This window comes from Lynx canadensis, chromosome A1, assembly GCF_007474595.2.
Source record: "Lynx canadensis isolate LIC74 chromosome A1, mLynCan4.pri.v2, whole genome shotgun sequence".
Classification (NCBI taxonomy): Eukaryota; Metazoa; Chordata; class Mammalia; order Carnivora; family Felidae; genus Lynx; species Lynx canadensis.
The window spans coordinates 117,270,825-117,288,073 of NC_044303.2; the positions used below are offsets into that span (position 1 = coordinate 117,270,825).

A 17,249-nucleotide genomic window follows, 5' to 3' on the forward strand; every position below is an offset into this window, starting at 1 on the left:
CCTCTGTTCATGTTCTCTCTCTCAAAAATAAATAAAACATTTAAAAAGAGACATTTGTACACCCATGTTTATAGCAACATAATTAATAGTAGCTAAAGCTTAGAAGCAACCCAAGTTGCCATCAACAGATGAATGAATAAGTAAAATGTGGTCTGTACGTACAATGTAATGTTATTCAGCCTTAAAAAGGAAGCAAATTTGGGGGTGCTTGGGTGGCTCAGTTGATTAAGGGTCTGACTCTTGATTTTAGCTCAGGTCATGGTCTCGTGGTTCATGAGATTGCTTACAGCAGAGAGCCCACTTATGATTCTCCTTCTGTCTCTCTCTCAACCCTTCCTTCTCTTCCTCCCTCTTTCTCTCTCTCTCAAAATAAATAAATAAACTTAAAAAAAAGAGGAAGGAAATTTTTACATATGCTACAACACAGATGAACTTTGAGGATATTATTCGGTGTAAAATAAGCCAGTCATAAATAGATAAATACTAGTTGATTCCACTTATATGAGTTATTTAGAGTAGCCAAAATCATAGAAAATAGATGATGTTTTCCAGGGGCTGGAGAGAGGGGAGAATGAAGAGTTAATAGGTAATGGGTATGAGTTTCAGTTTTAAAAGTTGAAAAGTGTTCTGGAGATAGATGGTAGTAATGGTTGTATAAGATTATGAATGTATTTAATACCACTGAACTGTGTACTTAAAAATGGTTAAGATGTTAAATTTTATGTGTATATTACCACAATAAAAAAAGTATATATGTATTTACAAAGTGTGGACAGTCATCAAATATAATAATCACATAATTACTGGTGATTTAAAACTTTTATCAGTATTTTCTACTTTTGTATAATAAAAAAACTTGTTATATTATAGAATTTACAGTGAGAATGACTTTTGTGATGAAAAGTTATTTTTATAATGGCTAATTTCTTGAGCAAAAATTTTTTAAGGAAAAGAAGCTTCAGTGGTGTATCATCTTCAAAAGGAAATGTCAAGAGGGAAAATTGTGTAGGAATTCTTTTAAGTCGATTTGAATTTTAATAAATTAAAGCATTTGGTTTAAATTTTTCAGAAAGGCTAATTTATTATACTTTGTCAAAAAGAAATAATGACTCACAGCCTCTGCCTAAAATAAGTCCTGGAAATAAAGCAAATACAGTCTCCTGACTTTGAGAAATAACAGGAGGTAGATATCGTACCAGGCCTCTGGGTGCCGCTGTCTGCCAGTCCGTAGCTAGAGTGAAACAAAGCAATCTATTGGCATTTTGACCCAGTGATCCCCGCTGACATTTGTGGAATATATCTGGAGTGGACTTCTTACGCCTTCTCTTCCACCATCTTTTCTAAATTTCTGCGTCAGGAACATCAGGATGTTTAATGACCCGGAATGAGGCGCTGCCTTTTCTCTCCAGTGTACCTTTGTAATCCGGGAGCAACCATGGCAAGATGTATTAGGATCTGAGAAGCAGCATCGAGAAGAGATAAGAAAGAAGTCCCCCACAGGAAAGGCACACCGTGCGCAGTAAGCAGTTTCCCTTACTGATGTCTTTGTTCAGCCTATTGAAGTATGCGTCAGATGTGCTGCGAGATTCTAGAAGAAAAGGCCAGTGGTTTAAAAGTGGGGAATCTGGGCAAAGATGTGACCAGAACTATGGGTGAGTGCCGGGAAGCCTCTTTACTGCCAGAGAAAGGAGCAGGGAAGAACTGGAGAATGATAGACTAGATCTAGCAGATAATGTTAAAGGAAGTCTTTAGGCCCTTGAATCTGGAACCCTCACTGGAAACCCCATGAATGGTTTTCATATAAATTTATTCATCCTGGATATAAATAATTTATGGTTTTTAATACATTTTGTTTTGGAAATTGTGGAAAACATCTTAAAATGAGCATAGTTCATTCTTAAACCCCAATATGTTTGGATGCTACAAGTAATTCTCTATGGATTTATCACATTAGTTTCAATAGCCATTTCCCCAGTCCCCACAAGTAAAAGAGATGACTAGGGCAGGAATGGACCAGAGGAGCAGAGCTGCCACCAGTTAGTGGTAGGGAGGGGTAGGAACAGCTCGTGGCAAGATGAGGGAGTTGGATGCTAATGCCAGTGCTGCCATACTGAGCCACAAGAAGTACAGCAGAATCTGCCTACAGGAGAACCTGCCCTCCACCACATGCTCTGCATTCTTCAGGGGGACTCTACTGACCTGGATGACACTGTAAGGTCGAGATCCCCTACACTTACTACAGTCTCATATAGCATATCTACCATCTAAAAGTGACAGTACAATCTTTGATTTTGGAGTGCAACAGATGCATCATGGAGTAGAAGAGAAGATTGGAGGCAGTTTAAGGGCCCCTTTCAAGATCCTGATTGAAATGGAGGTTGAGAACTACAGTGCTGTGCAGGTGACTTTCAGCTGGGTGTCTAGTCCTATTAAAGGCAAGAACTGTGGCTGCCCAAGCCAAAACAATGGAGAGATGAAAGATACAGAAAGTAGTAAACACACAGTCAAACAACTTACTTCTAAGAATTACTATGCTATTCTTTGTAAGCTACAGACAGATGGAATTCTAAACTGGAAGCAGACCATGAAATACAGTGTCACCACCGGAGCCACCAAGGACAAGCTGTCCCTCTCCTGCAGCATAAGCATCACCCTGCATATCACCACCATCAACAAAAAATGCTTGTTTTCCAGCAGACCTCTTTCTGCAGTCCAGGAGAATGGGAACACCTGCTATAAGTCTCCATCTCACTTTAGTGCTTCTTACCCAGATGTGGGGCCCTGTGCACCTATTTCTTCCTGGCCAGCAACCTGGCACTGTGTGCACTGTCATCCAATGTATCAGTAGGTGCAGAGCATGATGATGTTCACTGCAGGCTCCTTGTAATGGCAAAAATACACAGGCAGTGCTGTGGCAGGAGCTGCAGCCAGAAGTCATGCCCTCTTTGATGTGGCACCATGCTCAGTGCAGCTGGCTACCTGGTCACAAAAGTGACCAGCTGGAGAGCTTTGCCTGACTGTCCTATCATATGCTTCAGACCAGCTAATATGACTCTTCAACCTAGGGAGGCACAAGAGTGAGATTAGCACCATGGCACTGTGAGCAACAGAGATGTTGCTCTACAGGGTTGCTGGTCACTGCATACAATACCAACTGTCATCGTGCTGCACCTGGTCTTTGCAGAAGTTGCTGCCAGAACTCAGCAATGGCCTGGCACCAGGTGCCAGGCAGGCAGAGCTACAATTTTACCTGCCTGTGGCCTTGTCCTTGATATCTGTGCTCTTCTCCTCACAGTGACTCTGGCCTTCACCCTGCTTCTGTGGGGCTCCTCCAGCCCTACTTTCAGTCTGGTCTCTGGTCCAAGCCTAGATTTGGAGTTGCTTCTACTTCAAGTGAGATTTGCCCTAATTCTACAATCTTTGTGTGGCTTCAGATATTGGAAAGTCTTAATTTAATTTCTTGAAGTAAACCCAAGATACATCTTTTAACTGCATAGTCTCTGTGGTGCCTGCAATGCAACCTTAAATATTACATTGGATTCAAATGTTTACCTGTGAGTTTTAACACTTTTATTTTGTAATATCCTGTTATAAATCAACTCTGATTGGTTTTTTTGTTGTTGTTAAATGAGGAGAAGCTCTGCAAGTTCACTTTCTAGTTTCTGTGTGTATTTTAATTTCTTTCACTAGCTCAGATAGTCCCTTTGGTGAAAAGTTTGTTTCTATTAGTGTATATTCTAAAAACTTATATTTTCTGCTAAAAAGTCCTTTCCTTGAAATATTGAAGGAGGTTTGCTGAATCTTTAAGCCTTTGGGTTCCATATACTTGTTTTGAGAAGCTGAGAAACTATAGATTTGGTTACACAGGAATAGATATTCTCTTTCTAAGAACTACTCTTGTGGCCTTTGTTTCCTTTATTTCCTTATTTTCTGGACCCTTCTCAGTCGTGTTCATGGGTAGACTGCCAGTATCTGGCCAAATTTTTTCCTGAAATGTTAACCTCTAGAATGCAGAAAACATTCTTCCCTAACTTTTGGGTAAATCACTCGGAGCCTCAGACATTTTAATTAGTAACCTTTTACTAATTTTGCAATGAATAAAAGAAGGAAGGCAATCTAGTTTAAAAATCTTGCTCTTTAAGAAAACCAGCTTCTCTTGGGGGAATATTAAGTGTGATTTTAGGAGAATGCATATTATTTTAATGGCCTGTCTAAAAATGAAGATGTGGCCATGTCCTTTTCAGTTTTGAAGAAGAATATCACTACCTCTTATGTCTCTTAAATTTGAAGTCTTAAATTAGATACTCATATGACATTTTCCAGTAAATTCTAAGATCCCAGTGTTATTTTATTCAAAATACATTACCTTTGAGTGAATCAAAGATCTTTTAAAATCTACATAATACAAAAACTTCAGAAAAGTGGAAAAATAAGGTTAGGGATAAAACACGTTCTTTAAAATTCCAAGGTTTCTGATATTCAAAGCACAGTGGAAATGAAATGGGACAGTCCAATTTTTAAATGTCTAGCTTACATCCTAAAAGTTTATTTATGCCTTGGGGCAACTGGGTGGCTTAGTCAGCTGAGGGACCATCTTTGGCTCCGGTCGTGATCTCAAGGTTCCTGAGTTTGAGCCCCACATTGGGCTAGCAGTTGTGCAAGCTGCTGTCAGTGCAGAGCCCGCTTTGGAACCTCTGTTCCCCCATCTCTCTCTCTGTTCCTCCCCTGCTCTATCTCTCTCTCAAAAATAAATAAACATTAAAAGAAAAAAATTAAAAGTTTACTTATCCTCCAGTTTTTTTCATCCTCCAGTCGAAAGGCAATTGCTCTTCTGTGTGGCCTGAGAAACTGTCAAATGGTCAAGCTGTAGTAGCATAATGGAGGTATGATTTTGTCACTGTGATATTACATGAATAACACATAGAAAGCAGATAGCTTGGAAATAGGGGGATTCTACTGTATATTGCAATTTAGCAACAGTTAGATGTGATTAAATAAAAATAGTACTTTATAATTCTCATACATATTTTGTAAAATGCTTAACTATTTCCTTGACAATAAACTAAGACTTAAGGAAAGATAGGTCAGGTTAATGAGAAGGGAATGTTTAAGTATTACCTAGGAGTGTAGTAACTGGTGAGGACTCTGGGCGCCGCTGTTCACCAGTCTGAGAGAGAGAGGCAGCATGCGCGCGCGCGCGCACACACACTCACACATCCCCAAAGGGAAAAAAAATAAAAAGCTTCTTAGAACCTCCATCACCGCCAGATTGAAAACAACCTCCCTGAAGCTTCTTTGACCCTACTTCTGGACCACTTTCCGCTCTGAAATCTGAAAATTCAGTTAATTTGGGCTTAGAAGAACAGAGAAACAATACCGTTGGTACCAGACTGGGAGAAAACTACCAAAGGAGAGAGCAATGGTGATTCGGGGGAAGCAGCCCAGCTGCAGTGAACTGTTCCTGCTGTGCCTTTTTCTGGGGCTGTTGTTGGAAGTTTGGGCCGGGAAGATCCAATACATGGTGCCAGAAGAGACAGACAAAGCATTCTTTGTGGGCAACATCGCCAAAGACCTGGGGTTACAACCTCAGGAGCTCACGGAGCACAGAGTTCGCATCATCTCCAGAGGTAGGACGCAGCTTTTTGCTCTGAATCATCGAAGTGGCAGCTTGGTCACAGCGGGCAGGATAGACCGGGAGGAGCTCTGTGCTCAGAGTGTGCGGTGTCTGGTGAGTTTTAACATCTTGGTAGAGGATAAAATGAAGCTTTACCCTGTTGAAGTGGAAATAATTGATATTAATGACAACACTCCCCAATTTCAGTTAGAGGAAGTAGAATTTAAAATGAATGAAATAACTACTCCAGGTACCAGGATCCCTCTGCCTTTTGGGCAAGACCTTGATGTTGGTATGAATTCACTGCAGAACTACCAGCTAAGCTCCAACCCTCATTTCTCCCTGGATGTTCAGCAGGGATCTGATGGATCCCGATACCCAGAGATGGTGCTACAGAGTCCCCTGGATAGGGAAGAAGAAGCTGTGCACCACCTCGTCCTCACCGCCTCCGATGGGGGCAACCCAGTCCGTTCAGGAACCCTCCGCATTCATGTTCAGGTGGTAGATGCAAATGACAACCCTCCAGCATTTACTCAAGCACAGTACCACATGAGTGTCCCGGAAAATGTGCCACTGGGCACTCGGCTGCTTACGGTAAAAGCTACTGACCCAGATGAAGGAGCCAATGGGGAAGTAACGTACTCATTTCACAATATAGACCAGAAAATATCTCAGATATTTCAATTGGATTCTGACACAGGAGAAATATCAAATAAAGAATCCCTGGATTTTGAAGAATACAAAATTTATCCAATGGAAATTCAAGCTCAGGATGGTGCAGGCCTCATGGCCAGAGCTAAGGTGCTAGTCAAAGTTCTGGACATAAATGATAATGCCCCAGAGGTAACCATGACATCTGTCACCACTGCAGTCCCAGAAAACTTTCCTCCTGGAACTATCATTGCTCTTATCAGTGTGCATGACCAAGACTCTGGAGACAATGGTGACACTACATGTTCCATTCCTGAAAATCTACCCTTTAAATTAGAAAAGTTAGATGATAATTATTACCATTTAGTGACAGAAAGAACACTGGACAGAGAACTTACCTCCAGGTACAACATCACAGTAACAGCAACAGATAAGGGAATTCCAGCTCTATCTACGGAAACCCACATTTCACTGAAAGTGACAGATATCAACGACAACCCCCCTTGTTTTCCCCAGGATTCCTACTCTATCTTCATTCCGGAAAACAATCCCAGAGGTGCCTCCATCTTCTCCTTGACAGCTCAGGATGCTGACACCAATGAGAATGCACTAGTCACTTACTCCTTGGCAGAGGACACCATTCAGGGGGCGCCTCTATCCTCCTACATTTCCATCAACTCAGACACTGGCATTTTATATGCCCTGCGATCCTTCGATTATGAACAGTTCCGGGACCTTCATCTGAGAGTGATGGCGTATGACAACGGGGATCCCCGACTCAGCAGCAATGTGTCGCTGAGCCTGTTTGTGCTGGACCAGAACGACAATACGCCAGAAATCCTGTACCCAGCGCTCCCCACCGACGGTTCCACAGGCGTGGAGCTGGCGCCCCGATCCGCAGAGCCCGGATACCTGGTGACCAAGGTGGTGGCGGTGGACAGAGACTCTGGCCAGAACGCTTGGCTGTCCTACCGTCTACTCAAGGCCAGCGAGCCAGGGCTCTTCACGGTGGGGCTGCACACGGGCGAGGTGCGCACTGCACGGGCCCTGCTGGACAGAGATGCGCTCAAGCAGAGCCTGGTGGTGGCTGTGCAAGACCACGGCCAACCCCCTCTCTCGGCCACCGTCACGATCACCGTGGCCGTAGCTGACAACATCCCAGATGTCCTGGCAGACCTGGGCAGTCTCGAGCCCTCAGCGGACCCTGCCTCCTCAGGCCTCACGCTGTACCTGGTGGTGGCGGTGGCTGCAGTCTCCTGCATCTTTCTGGCCTTTGTGATCGTGCTGCTGGGACTCAGGCTGAGGCGCTGGCACTCGTCCCGTCTGCTCCAGGCTGCGGGGGTTGGATTGGCTGGCGTGCCCGCCTCGCACTTTGTGGGCGTGGACGGGGTGGGGGCTTTCCTGCAGACCTATTCCCAGGAGGTCTCCCTCAGGGCTGACGCCCGGGAGAGTCACGTGATCTTCCCCCAGCCCAACTATGCCGACACGCTCCTCAGCCAGGAGAGCTGTGGGAAAAGCGAGCCTCTGCTGATAACTCAGGATTTACTTGAAGGCAAAAAGGAAGCATTTTCTCAGGTAAACGTTTTGTAAATTTATCTAGGTAAAAATAATTACAGAGTTTACTTACCTTTCACTTTTTACTACTAACAGTTCTATTTCCCACATAGCTTTGTAGATTTCTGTTTACAAATTCTGGGAAATTATCATTGTGTGTTTATATCCAGGTATAATTATAATTGCTATTTCATTGAAAAGGAAACTGTAAATTAACTCTAATGTAGGTGATTGAGATGAGTATTGTGTGAGATGCTATGTTGGTTGTGGAAAGAGCACTGCATCAGAAACAAGAAGATCTGACTTTTAATATTTTCTTGCTTTCCTCTGGCCAAATAATCTTATTTTTCTGAGTTTACCATTCTCTTACCTGGCAAGGATAGGGTTTAACTATAAAAGATCCATCAATATTTATGTGACTAATAGTGTTTTCAAATTTTTCTGTTACAAATACTAATTTGTCCCTAAATTTAATATAGATGTTGTCTGTCAAAGTGCTATTTTATTTGGGGATGTTTGAAGAGGTAAAGATTGTCTAAAGTATATTTTTATCTGTGTTAGGATTAAATTATACAAATCTATGTAAGTTGTAAATTTTTGTTGACTATCTTAGCCCTTTGCATAGTCTGTTATTTTTAGATATTTTATGCATGCTGAAGAATACACTAGATGTTTAAGTAACTTATGAAATGAGGTAATAAAGTGAATGATGGAAAATTTACTGTGCAACTTGAGAAATAGTTTCAGAGCCTCCTATCTTGTATATTATGCCCATGATGGAAACAACTGACACAAACTAAGAATATATTTCATTTTAATGTGTGTGTTAACTCTTCACAGGAAATGTATCATAGATGAGTAAGTCCATCCTTTGATATACTTACTCTGCTCCAGTAAATTAAAGAGATGTGCCAAATATAAAAAGAAGAAAGCCAAAGCATGGTAAGGCACAAATAAAAGATAAATATATTAATGGACCAAAGATGGAAAAGAAAGTGGTGAGCCAGGCTAAAGCTGTGGAAATTCTAGGCTTGGCTTAGATGCAGACATTGAAGATCAACAGGTTGTTCCAGCACTATAACAGGAACAAAGTGCTTTGGGCTAAACAAGGGACCTGAGCCACACATACTACTTGAATCTAAAATAAGCAGTTCAGCCCCTGAGCTAGTTCAAATTGGCTGCCTGCCAATTCCTGTGGTGACAACTTTTTGCAACCTGCAGACCAAGGGAGAGAGGTAGATCCAGATGCTGGCTTCAGAAAATGAACACTAAATTTCTTAGACTTGAGTTGTAATATTCATAGTATTACAGCCGCACACCACTAAAAGACCTACTTATGGCCTGGGACCTGGGATAGAATAATTTCAAAACCATTTGAGACAAATCCCTGAACCCAGGAGGGAGGGAGAATGGGAGAGATAGTAGAAGAAAAAGACCAATTAAAAAAAAACTCTTCTGGGGCACCTGGGTGGCTTAGTCAATTGAGTGTCTCACTTCAGCTCAGGTCATGATCTCATGGTTGTTCAGTTAGAGCCCCGCATCGGGGCTTGGGGGCTTGCTGATGTCAGCACAGAACTGACAGGAATCCTCTGTCCCCCTCTCTCTCTGCCCCTCCCCTGCTCATGCTCTCTTTCAAAAATAAAGTAAAATAAAATAAAATACTCTTCCACTTAAAATAAATGTACAAACCAAAATGTTGAAACACATTGTCTTCTAGAGTTATTGTTGCTAATGAGATACTTTCAACAAATTGTCATTTTTAAGGTATCTCCATTTTCTCTCTGAAGGCTTTAAAAAATTTTCTCTGACTCTTGTTGTATGTCTAAGTGTTGATTTTTATTTTTATTATCTGTTTGGAGTATACTTTCTATTAATAATATAAGTTATTTCAATTCTGGATTTTCTCAGCTCCTATTAATGAAAAATTTTGCTTCTATGTGTATCTTACAGTTTTATTTATTATACCTCAATAAAGCTGGAAAAATTACAAAGCAAACATTTAAAAATAGTAAAAGGAAACAAAAAAGTTTGGACATTTAAATCTATACTCCTATATTACTCTTGGATTTAAGAAAATCACAATGGAAATAGGAACTACTGTAGAAAGGAACAAAAATTAAAATATTATTTAAAATGGTGGAATACAGCTAAAAGAGTATTTAGGGGTAAATTTATTGACAAATACAATAACTAAAAGTTAAACAAAACAAATTATTTAAAATAAGTGAATTTAGCAAGCCACTCAAGAAACAAGGCAAAAAAACCCCACATTATATCAGCATAAACTTAAAGAAAATAATAGGAAAAATAACCAAGGTAAGAGTATAAATTATTGATATGCAAACGAGGAAGAATTCTAATGAAAAAGCAATAGAGGGGCGCCTGGGTGGCTCAGTCAGTTGAGCATACGACTTCAGCTCAGGTCATGATCTCACAGCTCATGAGTTTGAGCCCTGCTTTGTCAGGCTCTGTGCAGACAGCTCAGAGCCTGGAGCCTGCTTAGGGTTCTGTGTTTCCCTCTTTCTCTGCCCCTCCACTGCTTGTGTTCTGTCTCTCTCTCTCAAAAAAAAATAAACAAACAAATTTTTTTTTAACATTAGAAGCAGACAGTAAAAGTCATACTGAAACCGGTGGGAAGAAATTAAAATTCTGTCAAGTCCAATGGTGGGATTAATATACAGTAGGCAGATGTCATGGCTAAAATTCTTTTTAAAGATTTTAAAAGAAAACCCCAAATTCTGATTAAAAACAAAGTCTTGGAAAAGGATAAAGAAAAGCAAGAGAAACTGGGGAAAAAATAAAACAACTTGATAAAAAGCAAGAAGAATGAGTGGGAAATAATATACAGAGTAAAACTAGATATTGTCAAAGACAAAGAACAGATAATCTTTAGAGAGCTACAATAAGGGATGTTGAACAATTATTTAATGAGACTTGAAAGCATCAAAACAATGTTGATGAAAATATTTTTAAAAACCTAAGAAAAAGTGGAGGCCCTACTAGAAAACAAGGTGAGTTGATATCAATTGTTTGCAATTTTTTCCATTCTCAGAGGAATGGGTAAAAGTAAAATTGGGGGCACCTGGGTGGCTCAGTTGGTTGAGCATCCAACTCTTGATTTCAGCTCTGGTCATGATCCCAAGGTCATAGGATCCAGCCCTGAGTTGGGCTCTGCCCTGAGTGTGGAGCCTGTTTGGGATTCTCTCTCTCTCTCTCTCTCTCTCTCAATCTCTCTCTCTCTCTCTCTCTCTCTCTCTCCCTTCCCCTCTGTCCCTCTCCCCAGCTCTGTCTCAAAAAAAAAAGTAAAAATGGTAAAAGTTCAACACGGAAGAAACCCAAAGGCAAACAGACTGAAGTGATACAGAAGTGGGCAATCTCACTTAAGAATGTTGATTTAGAAGCACCTGACTGGCTCAGTTGGAAGAGCATGTGAATCTTGATTTTGATGTCTTGATTTTGAACCCCACATTGGGTATAGAGATTACTTAAAAAATATATTTTTTAAAAAGAACGTTGATTCAAAATCTTAATTAAGATATTATCAAACCCTACCTACTATATGTTTAAAAGCTTTATTTATAGCTTATGATTTAGGGTTTATTTCAGGAATGCAAGGATATTCCAATATAAGAAAATCTAATAATGCAAAACTCCATATTAAGAGATTAAAGATAAAAAGCCATACATTCATTTAAATAGAGACATAATAAAGCTCTTGAGAATATTCAGCATGTGATTAAAATCTTAGAAAACTAGGAATTGAAGAAAATATCCTTAACTTGAAGAATACCTATCAAAAAATTACAGAACCACCCAAGCAATCTACAGATTCAATGCAATCCCTATCAAAATCCCAATGACTTGTTTTGCGGAAATAGAAAAAAACCCATTCTAAAATTCATACAAAGTAGCAAGAAACTTCAAATAACCAAAACAATCTTGAACAAGAAGGACAAAGAACAAACCTCCTTCAATTTCCTTAATGTTCCATTCTTGCTCTCACCTCCAAGCATTAGTACTGAGGTTCTAGAACACCACTCCAGCCTCTTCTTGACCCATTCCTACCCTTTAGGAGTCATCTTCAATAATGTCTTGGAAAAGTATTGACCCACCCTTCTCATTGCCTAGTGGTCCCCACCTTTGTATCAGTTAGCATATTGAAATACTCTGTTTACTTTCCTGTGTCCTCTCCTATCCTGTAAGCTCCCTGAGAACAAGAACTGTGTTCATCACGTTCACCATTTCTTTCTCCAGCATCAATCAGGCATTGGTGTCAGGTATACAGTAGTGTCTGATAATTTTTAAAATACAGATGTTGAAGTTAAATCCTAAGCCATAAAGCACAGAAATCCAAAATGTATAGCCTTAGAAGATAAGTTAGCTAATGTTCTAAAGTTGATCTTAATTGCCTTTGAATATAAAATAAGTTGAAGATATTTGGAGCAAGGGCAGTGGCAGCCTTGATTAATGCCTTTAGTGTTCACTAGGCATACTTTCCTACCAACTACTATCAAGGTCACATTTGTTTACACATTCTTATTAATCCTGAGAAAAAGATTCCTGACTTGAAAGAGCTACTTCTAAGGTATGGTAAAACTCTAAGATTCTTCAAAGCAACTTGAAAGTCACAAAGCTAACAAGCAAGAAATAACTTGGGTTTGCCTAAGAGGGTGCAGAAATTACTTAGGCCTCTGAGCGTCGCTGTTGACCACCTAAGAAGTAAAAGGCTGCAACACATCTAGTCCAACATTCCGGCTCCCACAACAAAAGGACTGGGTATTTGGCCCCCAAGCTTCCGGGCGGAAAAAAAAAAAAATGCAGCAGCCCAAATTTCTCTCTACAGTGACCTGGGTCCTGTGAATGCTGATCCCCACAGACCCTGAGGAATACAGAGGAATAAAACTGGATGCTGGAAGTTGCCTGGGAGAAAAGATTGCAGCAGAAGAAATGGCGGCTCTGCAAAAGTTATCACAACGCGGAAGGCTTCATCGGCTGTATTTTCTTTTGGTGGTTTTGTGGGAGGCCGGAGCTGGACAGATGCACTATTCTGTGCCAGAAGAGATTGACAAAGGCTCCTTCGTGGGCGACATCGCCAAGGACCTGGGGCTGGAGCCCCTGACACTGGCAGAGCGTGGAGTCCGCATCGTCTCCAGAGGTAGGACGCAGCTCTTTGCTCTGAACCCGCGAAGCGGCAGTTTGGTTACCGCAGGCAGGATAGACCGAGAGGCGCTCTGTGCTCAGAGCGCGCAGTGCCTGGTGAATTTTAACATACTCCTGGAAGACAAATTTAATATTTATTCAGTAGAAGTGGAAATAACAGATATTAACGATAATGCCCCTCGCTTTGGAGTAGATGAACTAGAGCTAAAAATCAGTGAAACCACTACGCCAGGATTCCGAATTCCTCTAAAGAGTGCGCACGATGCAGACGTAGGAGAAAACACCCTTCAGAAGTACGAACTGAACCCAAATGACCACTTTTCCCTGGTTGTGCGAAGCGGAGTGGATGGGAACAAGTACCCTGAGCTGGTGCTGGAGCTCGCCCTGGACCGCGAAGAGAAGGCTGTTCACCACCTCGTCCTTGTGGCTTTGGATGGGGGCAGCCCGGTCCGATCTGGCACCTCCCGCATCCACGTGACTGTCCTGGATGTGAACGACAACGCACCTATATTTACACAGTCTGAGTACCGTGTAAGTGTTCCTGAGAGTATTCCCGTAGGTACCCGGATACTCACAGTCACCGCCACTGACACAGATGAGGGATACAATGCCCAAGTAGCATATATTCAAGAGAAAAATCCTGGAGAAACCTCAGAGATATTTGAGCTTGAGTCGACATCTGGAGATATAACAATCATAAAGAGTCTAGATTATGAAGATGCCAAAGTCCATGAAATTGATATTGAAGCTCAGGATGGTCCGGGCCTTCGGACCAGAACAAAGGTTATTGTGACTGTTCTGGATGTGAATGACAATGCTCCAGAATTTTATATGACATCTTCTACCAGTTCAATTCCTGAAGGCTCTCCTCCAGGAACCATAATTGCACTTTTTAATGTACATGACAGAGACTCTGGGCAGAATGCATTTATCACATGTTCACTCCCAGAGAACCTTCCTTTCAAGTTAGAAAGATCAGTGGACAATTACCACCGACTGGTTACAACCAGAGCCCTTGACAGGGAACAGTTTTCCTCTTACAACGTCACTGTGACTGCTAAAGATGGAGGAAAACCATCTCTGTCCACGGATGCTTACATTACGCTGCAGGTGGCAGACATTAATGACAACCCACCCACCTTCCCTCACACGTTCTACTCTGCCTACATTCCTGAAAACAATCCCAGGGGTGCTTCCATCATTTCTGTGGTGGCCCATGACCCTGACAGTGACGATAATGCCCATGTAACTTACTCTTTGACTGAAGACACTCTTCAGGATGCACCCCTGTCCTCTTACATCTCCATCAACTCTGACACTGGCATCCTGTATGCATTGCGCTCCTTTGACTATGAGCAGTTCCAGGATTTGCACCTGAGGTTGACTGCATGGGACAATGGGAACCCACCCCTCAGCAGCAACGTGTCACTGAGTATATTCGTGCTGGACCAGAATGACAACGCACCAGAAATCCTGTACCCCGCCCTCCCCACCGACGGTTCCACAGGCGTGGAGCTGGCGCCCCGATCCGCAGAGCCTGGATACCTGGTGACCAAGGTGGTGGCGGTGGACAGAGACTCTGGCCAGAACGCCTGGCTGTCCTACCGTCTGCTCAAGGCCAGCGAGCCAGGGCTTTTTACGGTGGGGCTGCACACGGGCGAGGTGCGCACTGCACGGGCCCTGCTGGACAGAGATGCGCTCAAGCAGAGCCTGGTGGTGGTGGTGCAGGACCATGGCCAGCCCCCTCTCTCGGCCACCGTCACGCTCACCGTGGCGGTAGCTGACAACATCCCAGACGTCCTGGCCGATCTGGGCAGCACCAGGACCCCCGCCGACCCAAATGATTCTGACCTCACGCTGTACCTGGTAGTGGCGGTGGCTGCTGTCTCCTGCGTCTTCCTCGCCTTTGTCATCGTACTGCTGGGACTCAGGTTGAGGCGCTGGCACTCATCCCGTCTGCTCCAGGCTTCAGGAGGCGGGCTGGTGGGCGTGCCCGCCTCTCACTTTGTGGGCGTGGACGGGGTGCGGGCTTTCCTGCAGACCTATTCCCACGAGGTCTCCCTCACCGCGGACTCCGGGGAGAGTCACGTGATCTTCCCCCAGCCCAACTATGCCGACATGCTCCTCAGCCAGGAGAGCTGTGAGAAAAAGGATTTTCTATCATCACCTCAGTCTTTACTTGAAGACAAAGGAGAAGAAACATCCAAGGTAAACTCCCTTCACGGTATACTTATGAGGCATTGCTAAAATAAATAGATATGTTTATTTACTCCGCTGCCTCCATTGTTTACCACGTTTTCTGTTTTGCATATTTACTTGTGAATATATCCCTTTTAAGGACATGAGTCCTGGTGAATTATTTCTCAGTAGTTCTAAGTGTTTACACCTTCTACGGGGGAAGAGGAGGCTAGAATCATTGTATCATAAATTTAAATCAGGAGTTAGTATTGGGTGAATATTATATTTAGGTTATCAAAGAGCATTGCATTAGGAAATGGTGTATCTGGTTTCTCATACTTTCTTTCTCTTCCCTGGGCAAATCTTCTTGTCTACCTGGATCAATAATTCTTTCTCTATTAAAAATATGAAGATTGAGGGGCGGCTGGCTGGCTCAGTCGGCAAAGCATGCTACTCTTGATCTTGGGGTGGGGAGTTTGAGCTCCATACGGTGGTAGAGTTTATTTTAAAAAAAAAAAAGGAAGTCTGAATTTTATGTTTACTCAAGTGCTTTAAAATTCAAGGGTTTTGTTTTATATTTTAACCTATGAATAATGAAACACTTTAGTTGTCTAATGCCTTCACTCAGTTGTAATATTTTTCCTTCAGTTTGACAGTGAGGTTCTTCATTTCATTTGATTCATATGACCTTCCCTATTTAAAATATGGAAATTTAGAAATATATATGTTCACTGTGTCTTAGGAAAGTATGTCATGGTATCTACACGTAATTAAAAATCCCACTGACTTTTAAAGTAGCTCTGTGTTGGGGCGCCTGGGTAGCTCAGTCAGTTAAGTGTCTGACTTTGGCTCAGGCCATGATCTCACAGTTCATAGGTTCCAGCCCTGCAATGGGCTCTGTGCTGACAGCTCAAAGCCTGGAACCTGCTTCAGATTCTGTGTCTCCCTCTCTCTCTGCCCCTCCCCAACTCACCCTCTGTCTCTCAAAAATGAATAAATGTTTAAAAAAAGTATTTAAAGTAGCTCTGTGTTGGTTGATGAAGTGATTGAATTCTTGTTTGCTCTATAATAAATGGGTAGTGCAATAGTAAACACATTTCTCTTTGATATTTTTATTTTCTCATATCTGGAAACCATATTTACTTTTTATCTTTAAAAATAATATGTCCTCAAGGGATTCAGAGGCTATATCAAATAATAGCCCTTAAAGATCCTTCTTATACATCTCTCTTCTCAGAGATTCCTTCTCAGAGCAACTGTTAAAAATATTTCCAATCCCTCACCTAACTTCAGTCTCCCTCACAACCACTGTGTTCCTTCCTCATTCCTCTTTCTATGTTGGCTTTTAGTGTTTCAGTTATGTTTTTAATGTTGAAGGACAAAAAAATACACTAATATTCTATGTAACTGGGATCACTTTAAATTGTGATTTGGAAGCAATCATATACTGAGTATTGTATTTAATGGTATTATCATCTTTCAAGGTGCTGTGATTTTTTATTATATTTTAGGGCATTTGAGGAGAGTTGATCTGAGTCAATGCAGTCTCTTGTGTTTATTACTATTACATAATTCTCTTTGAGCTAAAACTGGAACTCACTGTGGAATAATACATCATAACATCTTTACTTCTAAGTAATAAAGTTTAAACTGAGGAAAATTAAAGACAAAGTTTCTTTTAGTGTGTATAGTATCTTTTCACAAGAATAAATGCCTTATGGATAAGTTTATAACACTGCATAATTGAAATGACAAATATATTTCTATTTCTGTGTTTGGAGAGGAAAACAAATACAGAGAAAAGGTTTCTGGAACATAAAACAAAAGTTTATTTCTACTAGTTTCAGTTTTGGTGTTTAAATTTTTTTTAACACTTATTTATTTTTGAGACAGAGAGAGACAGAGCATGAACAGGGGAGGGGCAGAGAGAGAGGGAGACACAGAATCGGAAACAGGCTCCAAGCCATCAGCCCAGAGCCCGACGCGGGGCTCGAACTCACGGACCGTGAGATTGTGACCTGAGCTGAAGTCGGACGCTTAACCGACTGCGCCACCCAGGCACCCCTCAGTTTTGGTGTTTAAAAACCACCTT

The 17,249-nt window shown here is 41.8% G+C and overlaps 2 protein-coding genes across 2 annotated transcripts; both read left to right on the top strand.

The window, feature by feature from the left end:
- Window positions 1–5,131: 5,131 nt before the first annotated feature.
- On the top strand, window positions 5,132–9,249 carry LOC116737734 (protocadherin gamma-A1-like). Its single transcript, XM_032593059.1, has one exon. The coding sequence runs from the start codon at window positions 5,420–5,422 to the stop codon at window positions 7,853–7,855; it is 2,436 nt and encodes an 811-aa protein (XP_032448950.1). The 5' UTR covers window positions 5,132–5,419; the 3' UTR covers window positions 7,856–9,249.
- A 2,818-nt stretch (window positions 9,250–12,067) lies between these two features.
- Window positions 12,068–15,962, top strand: LOC115517199 (protocadherin gamma-A2-like). Its single transcript, XM_032593052.1, has one exon. The coding sequence runs from the start codon at window positions 12,680–12,682 to the stop codon at window positions 15,224–15,226; it is 2,547 nt and encodes an 848-aa protein (XP_032448943.1). The 5' UTR covers window positions 12,068–12,679; the 3' UTR covers window positions 15,227–15,962.
- The last annotated feature ends 1,287 nt before the right edge of the window (window positions 15,963–17,249 follow it).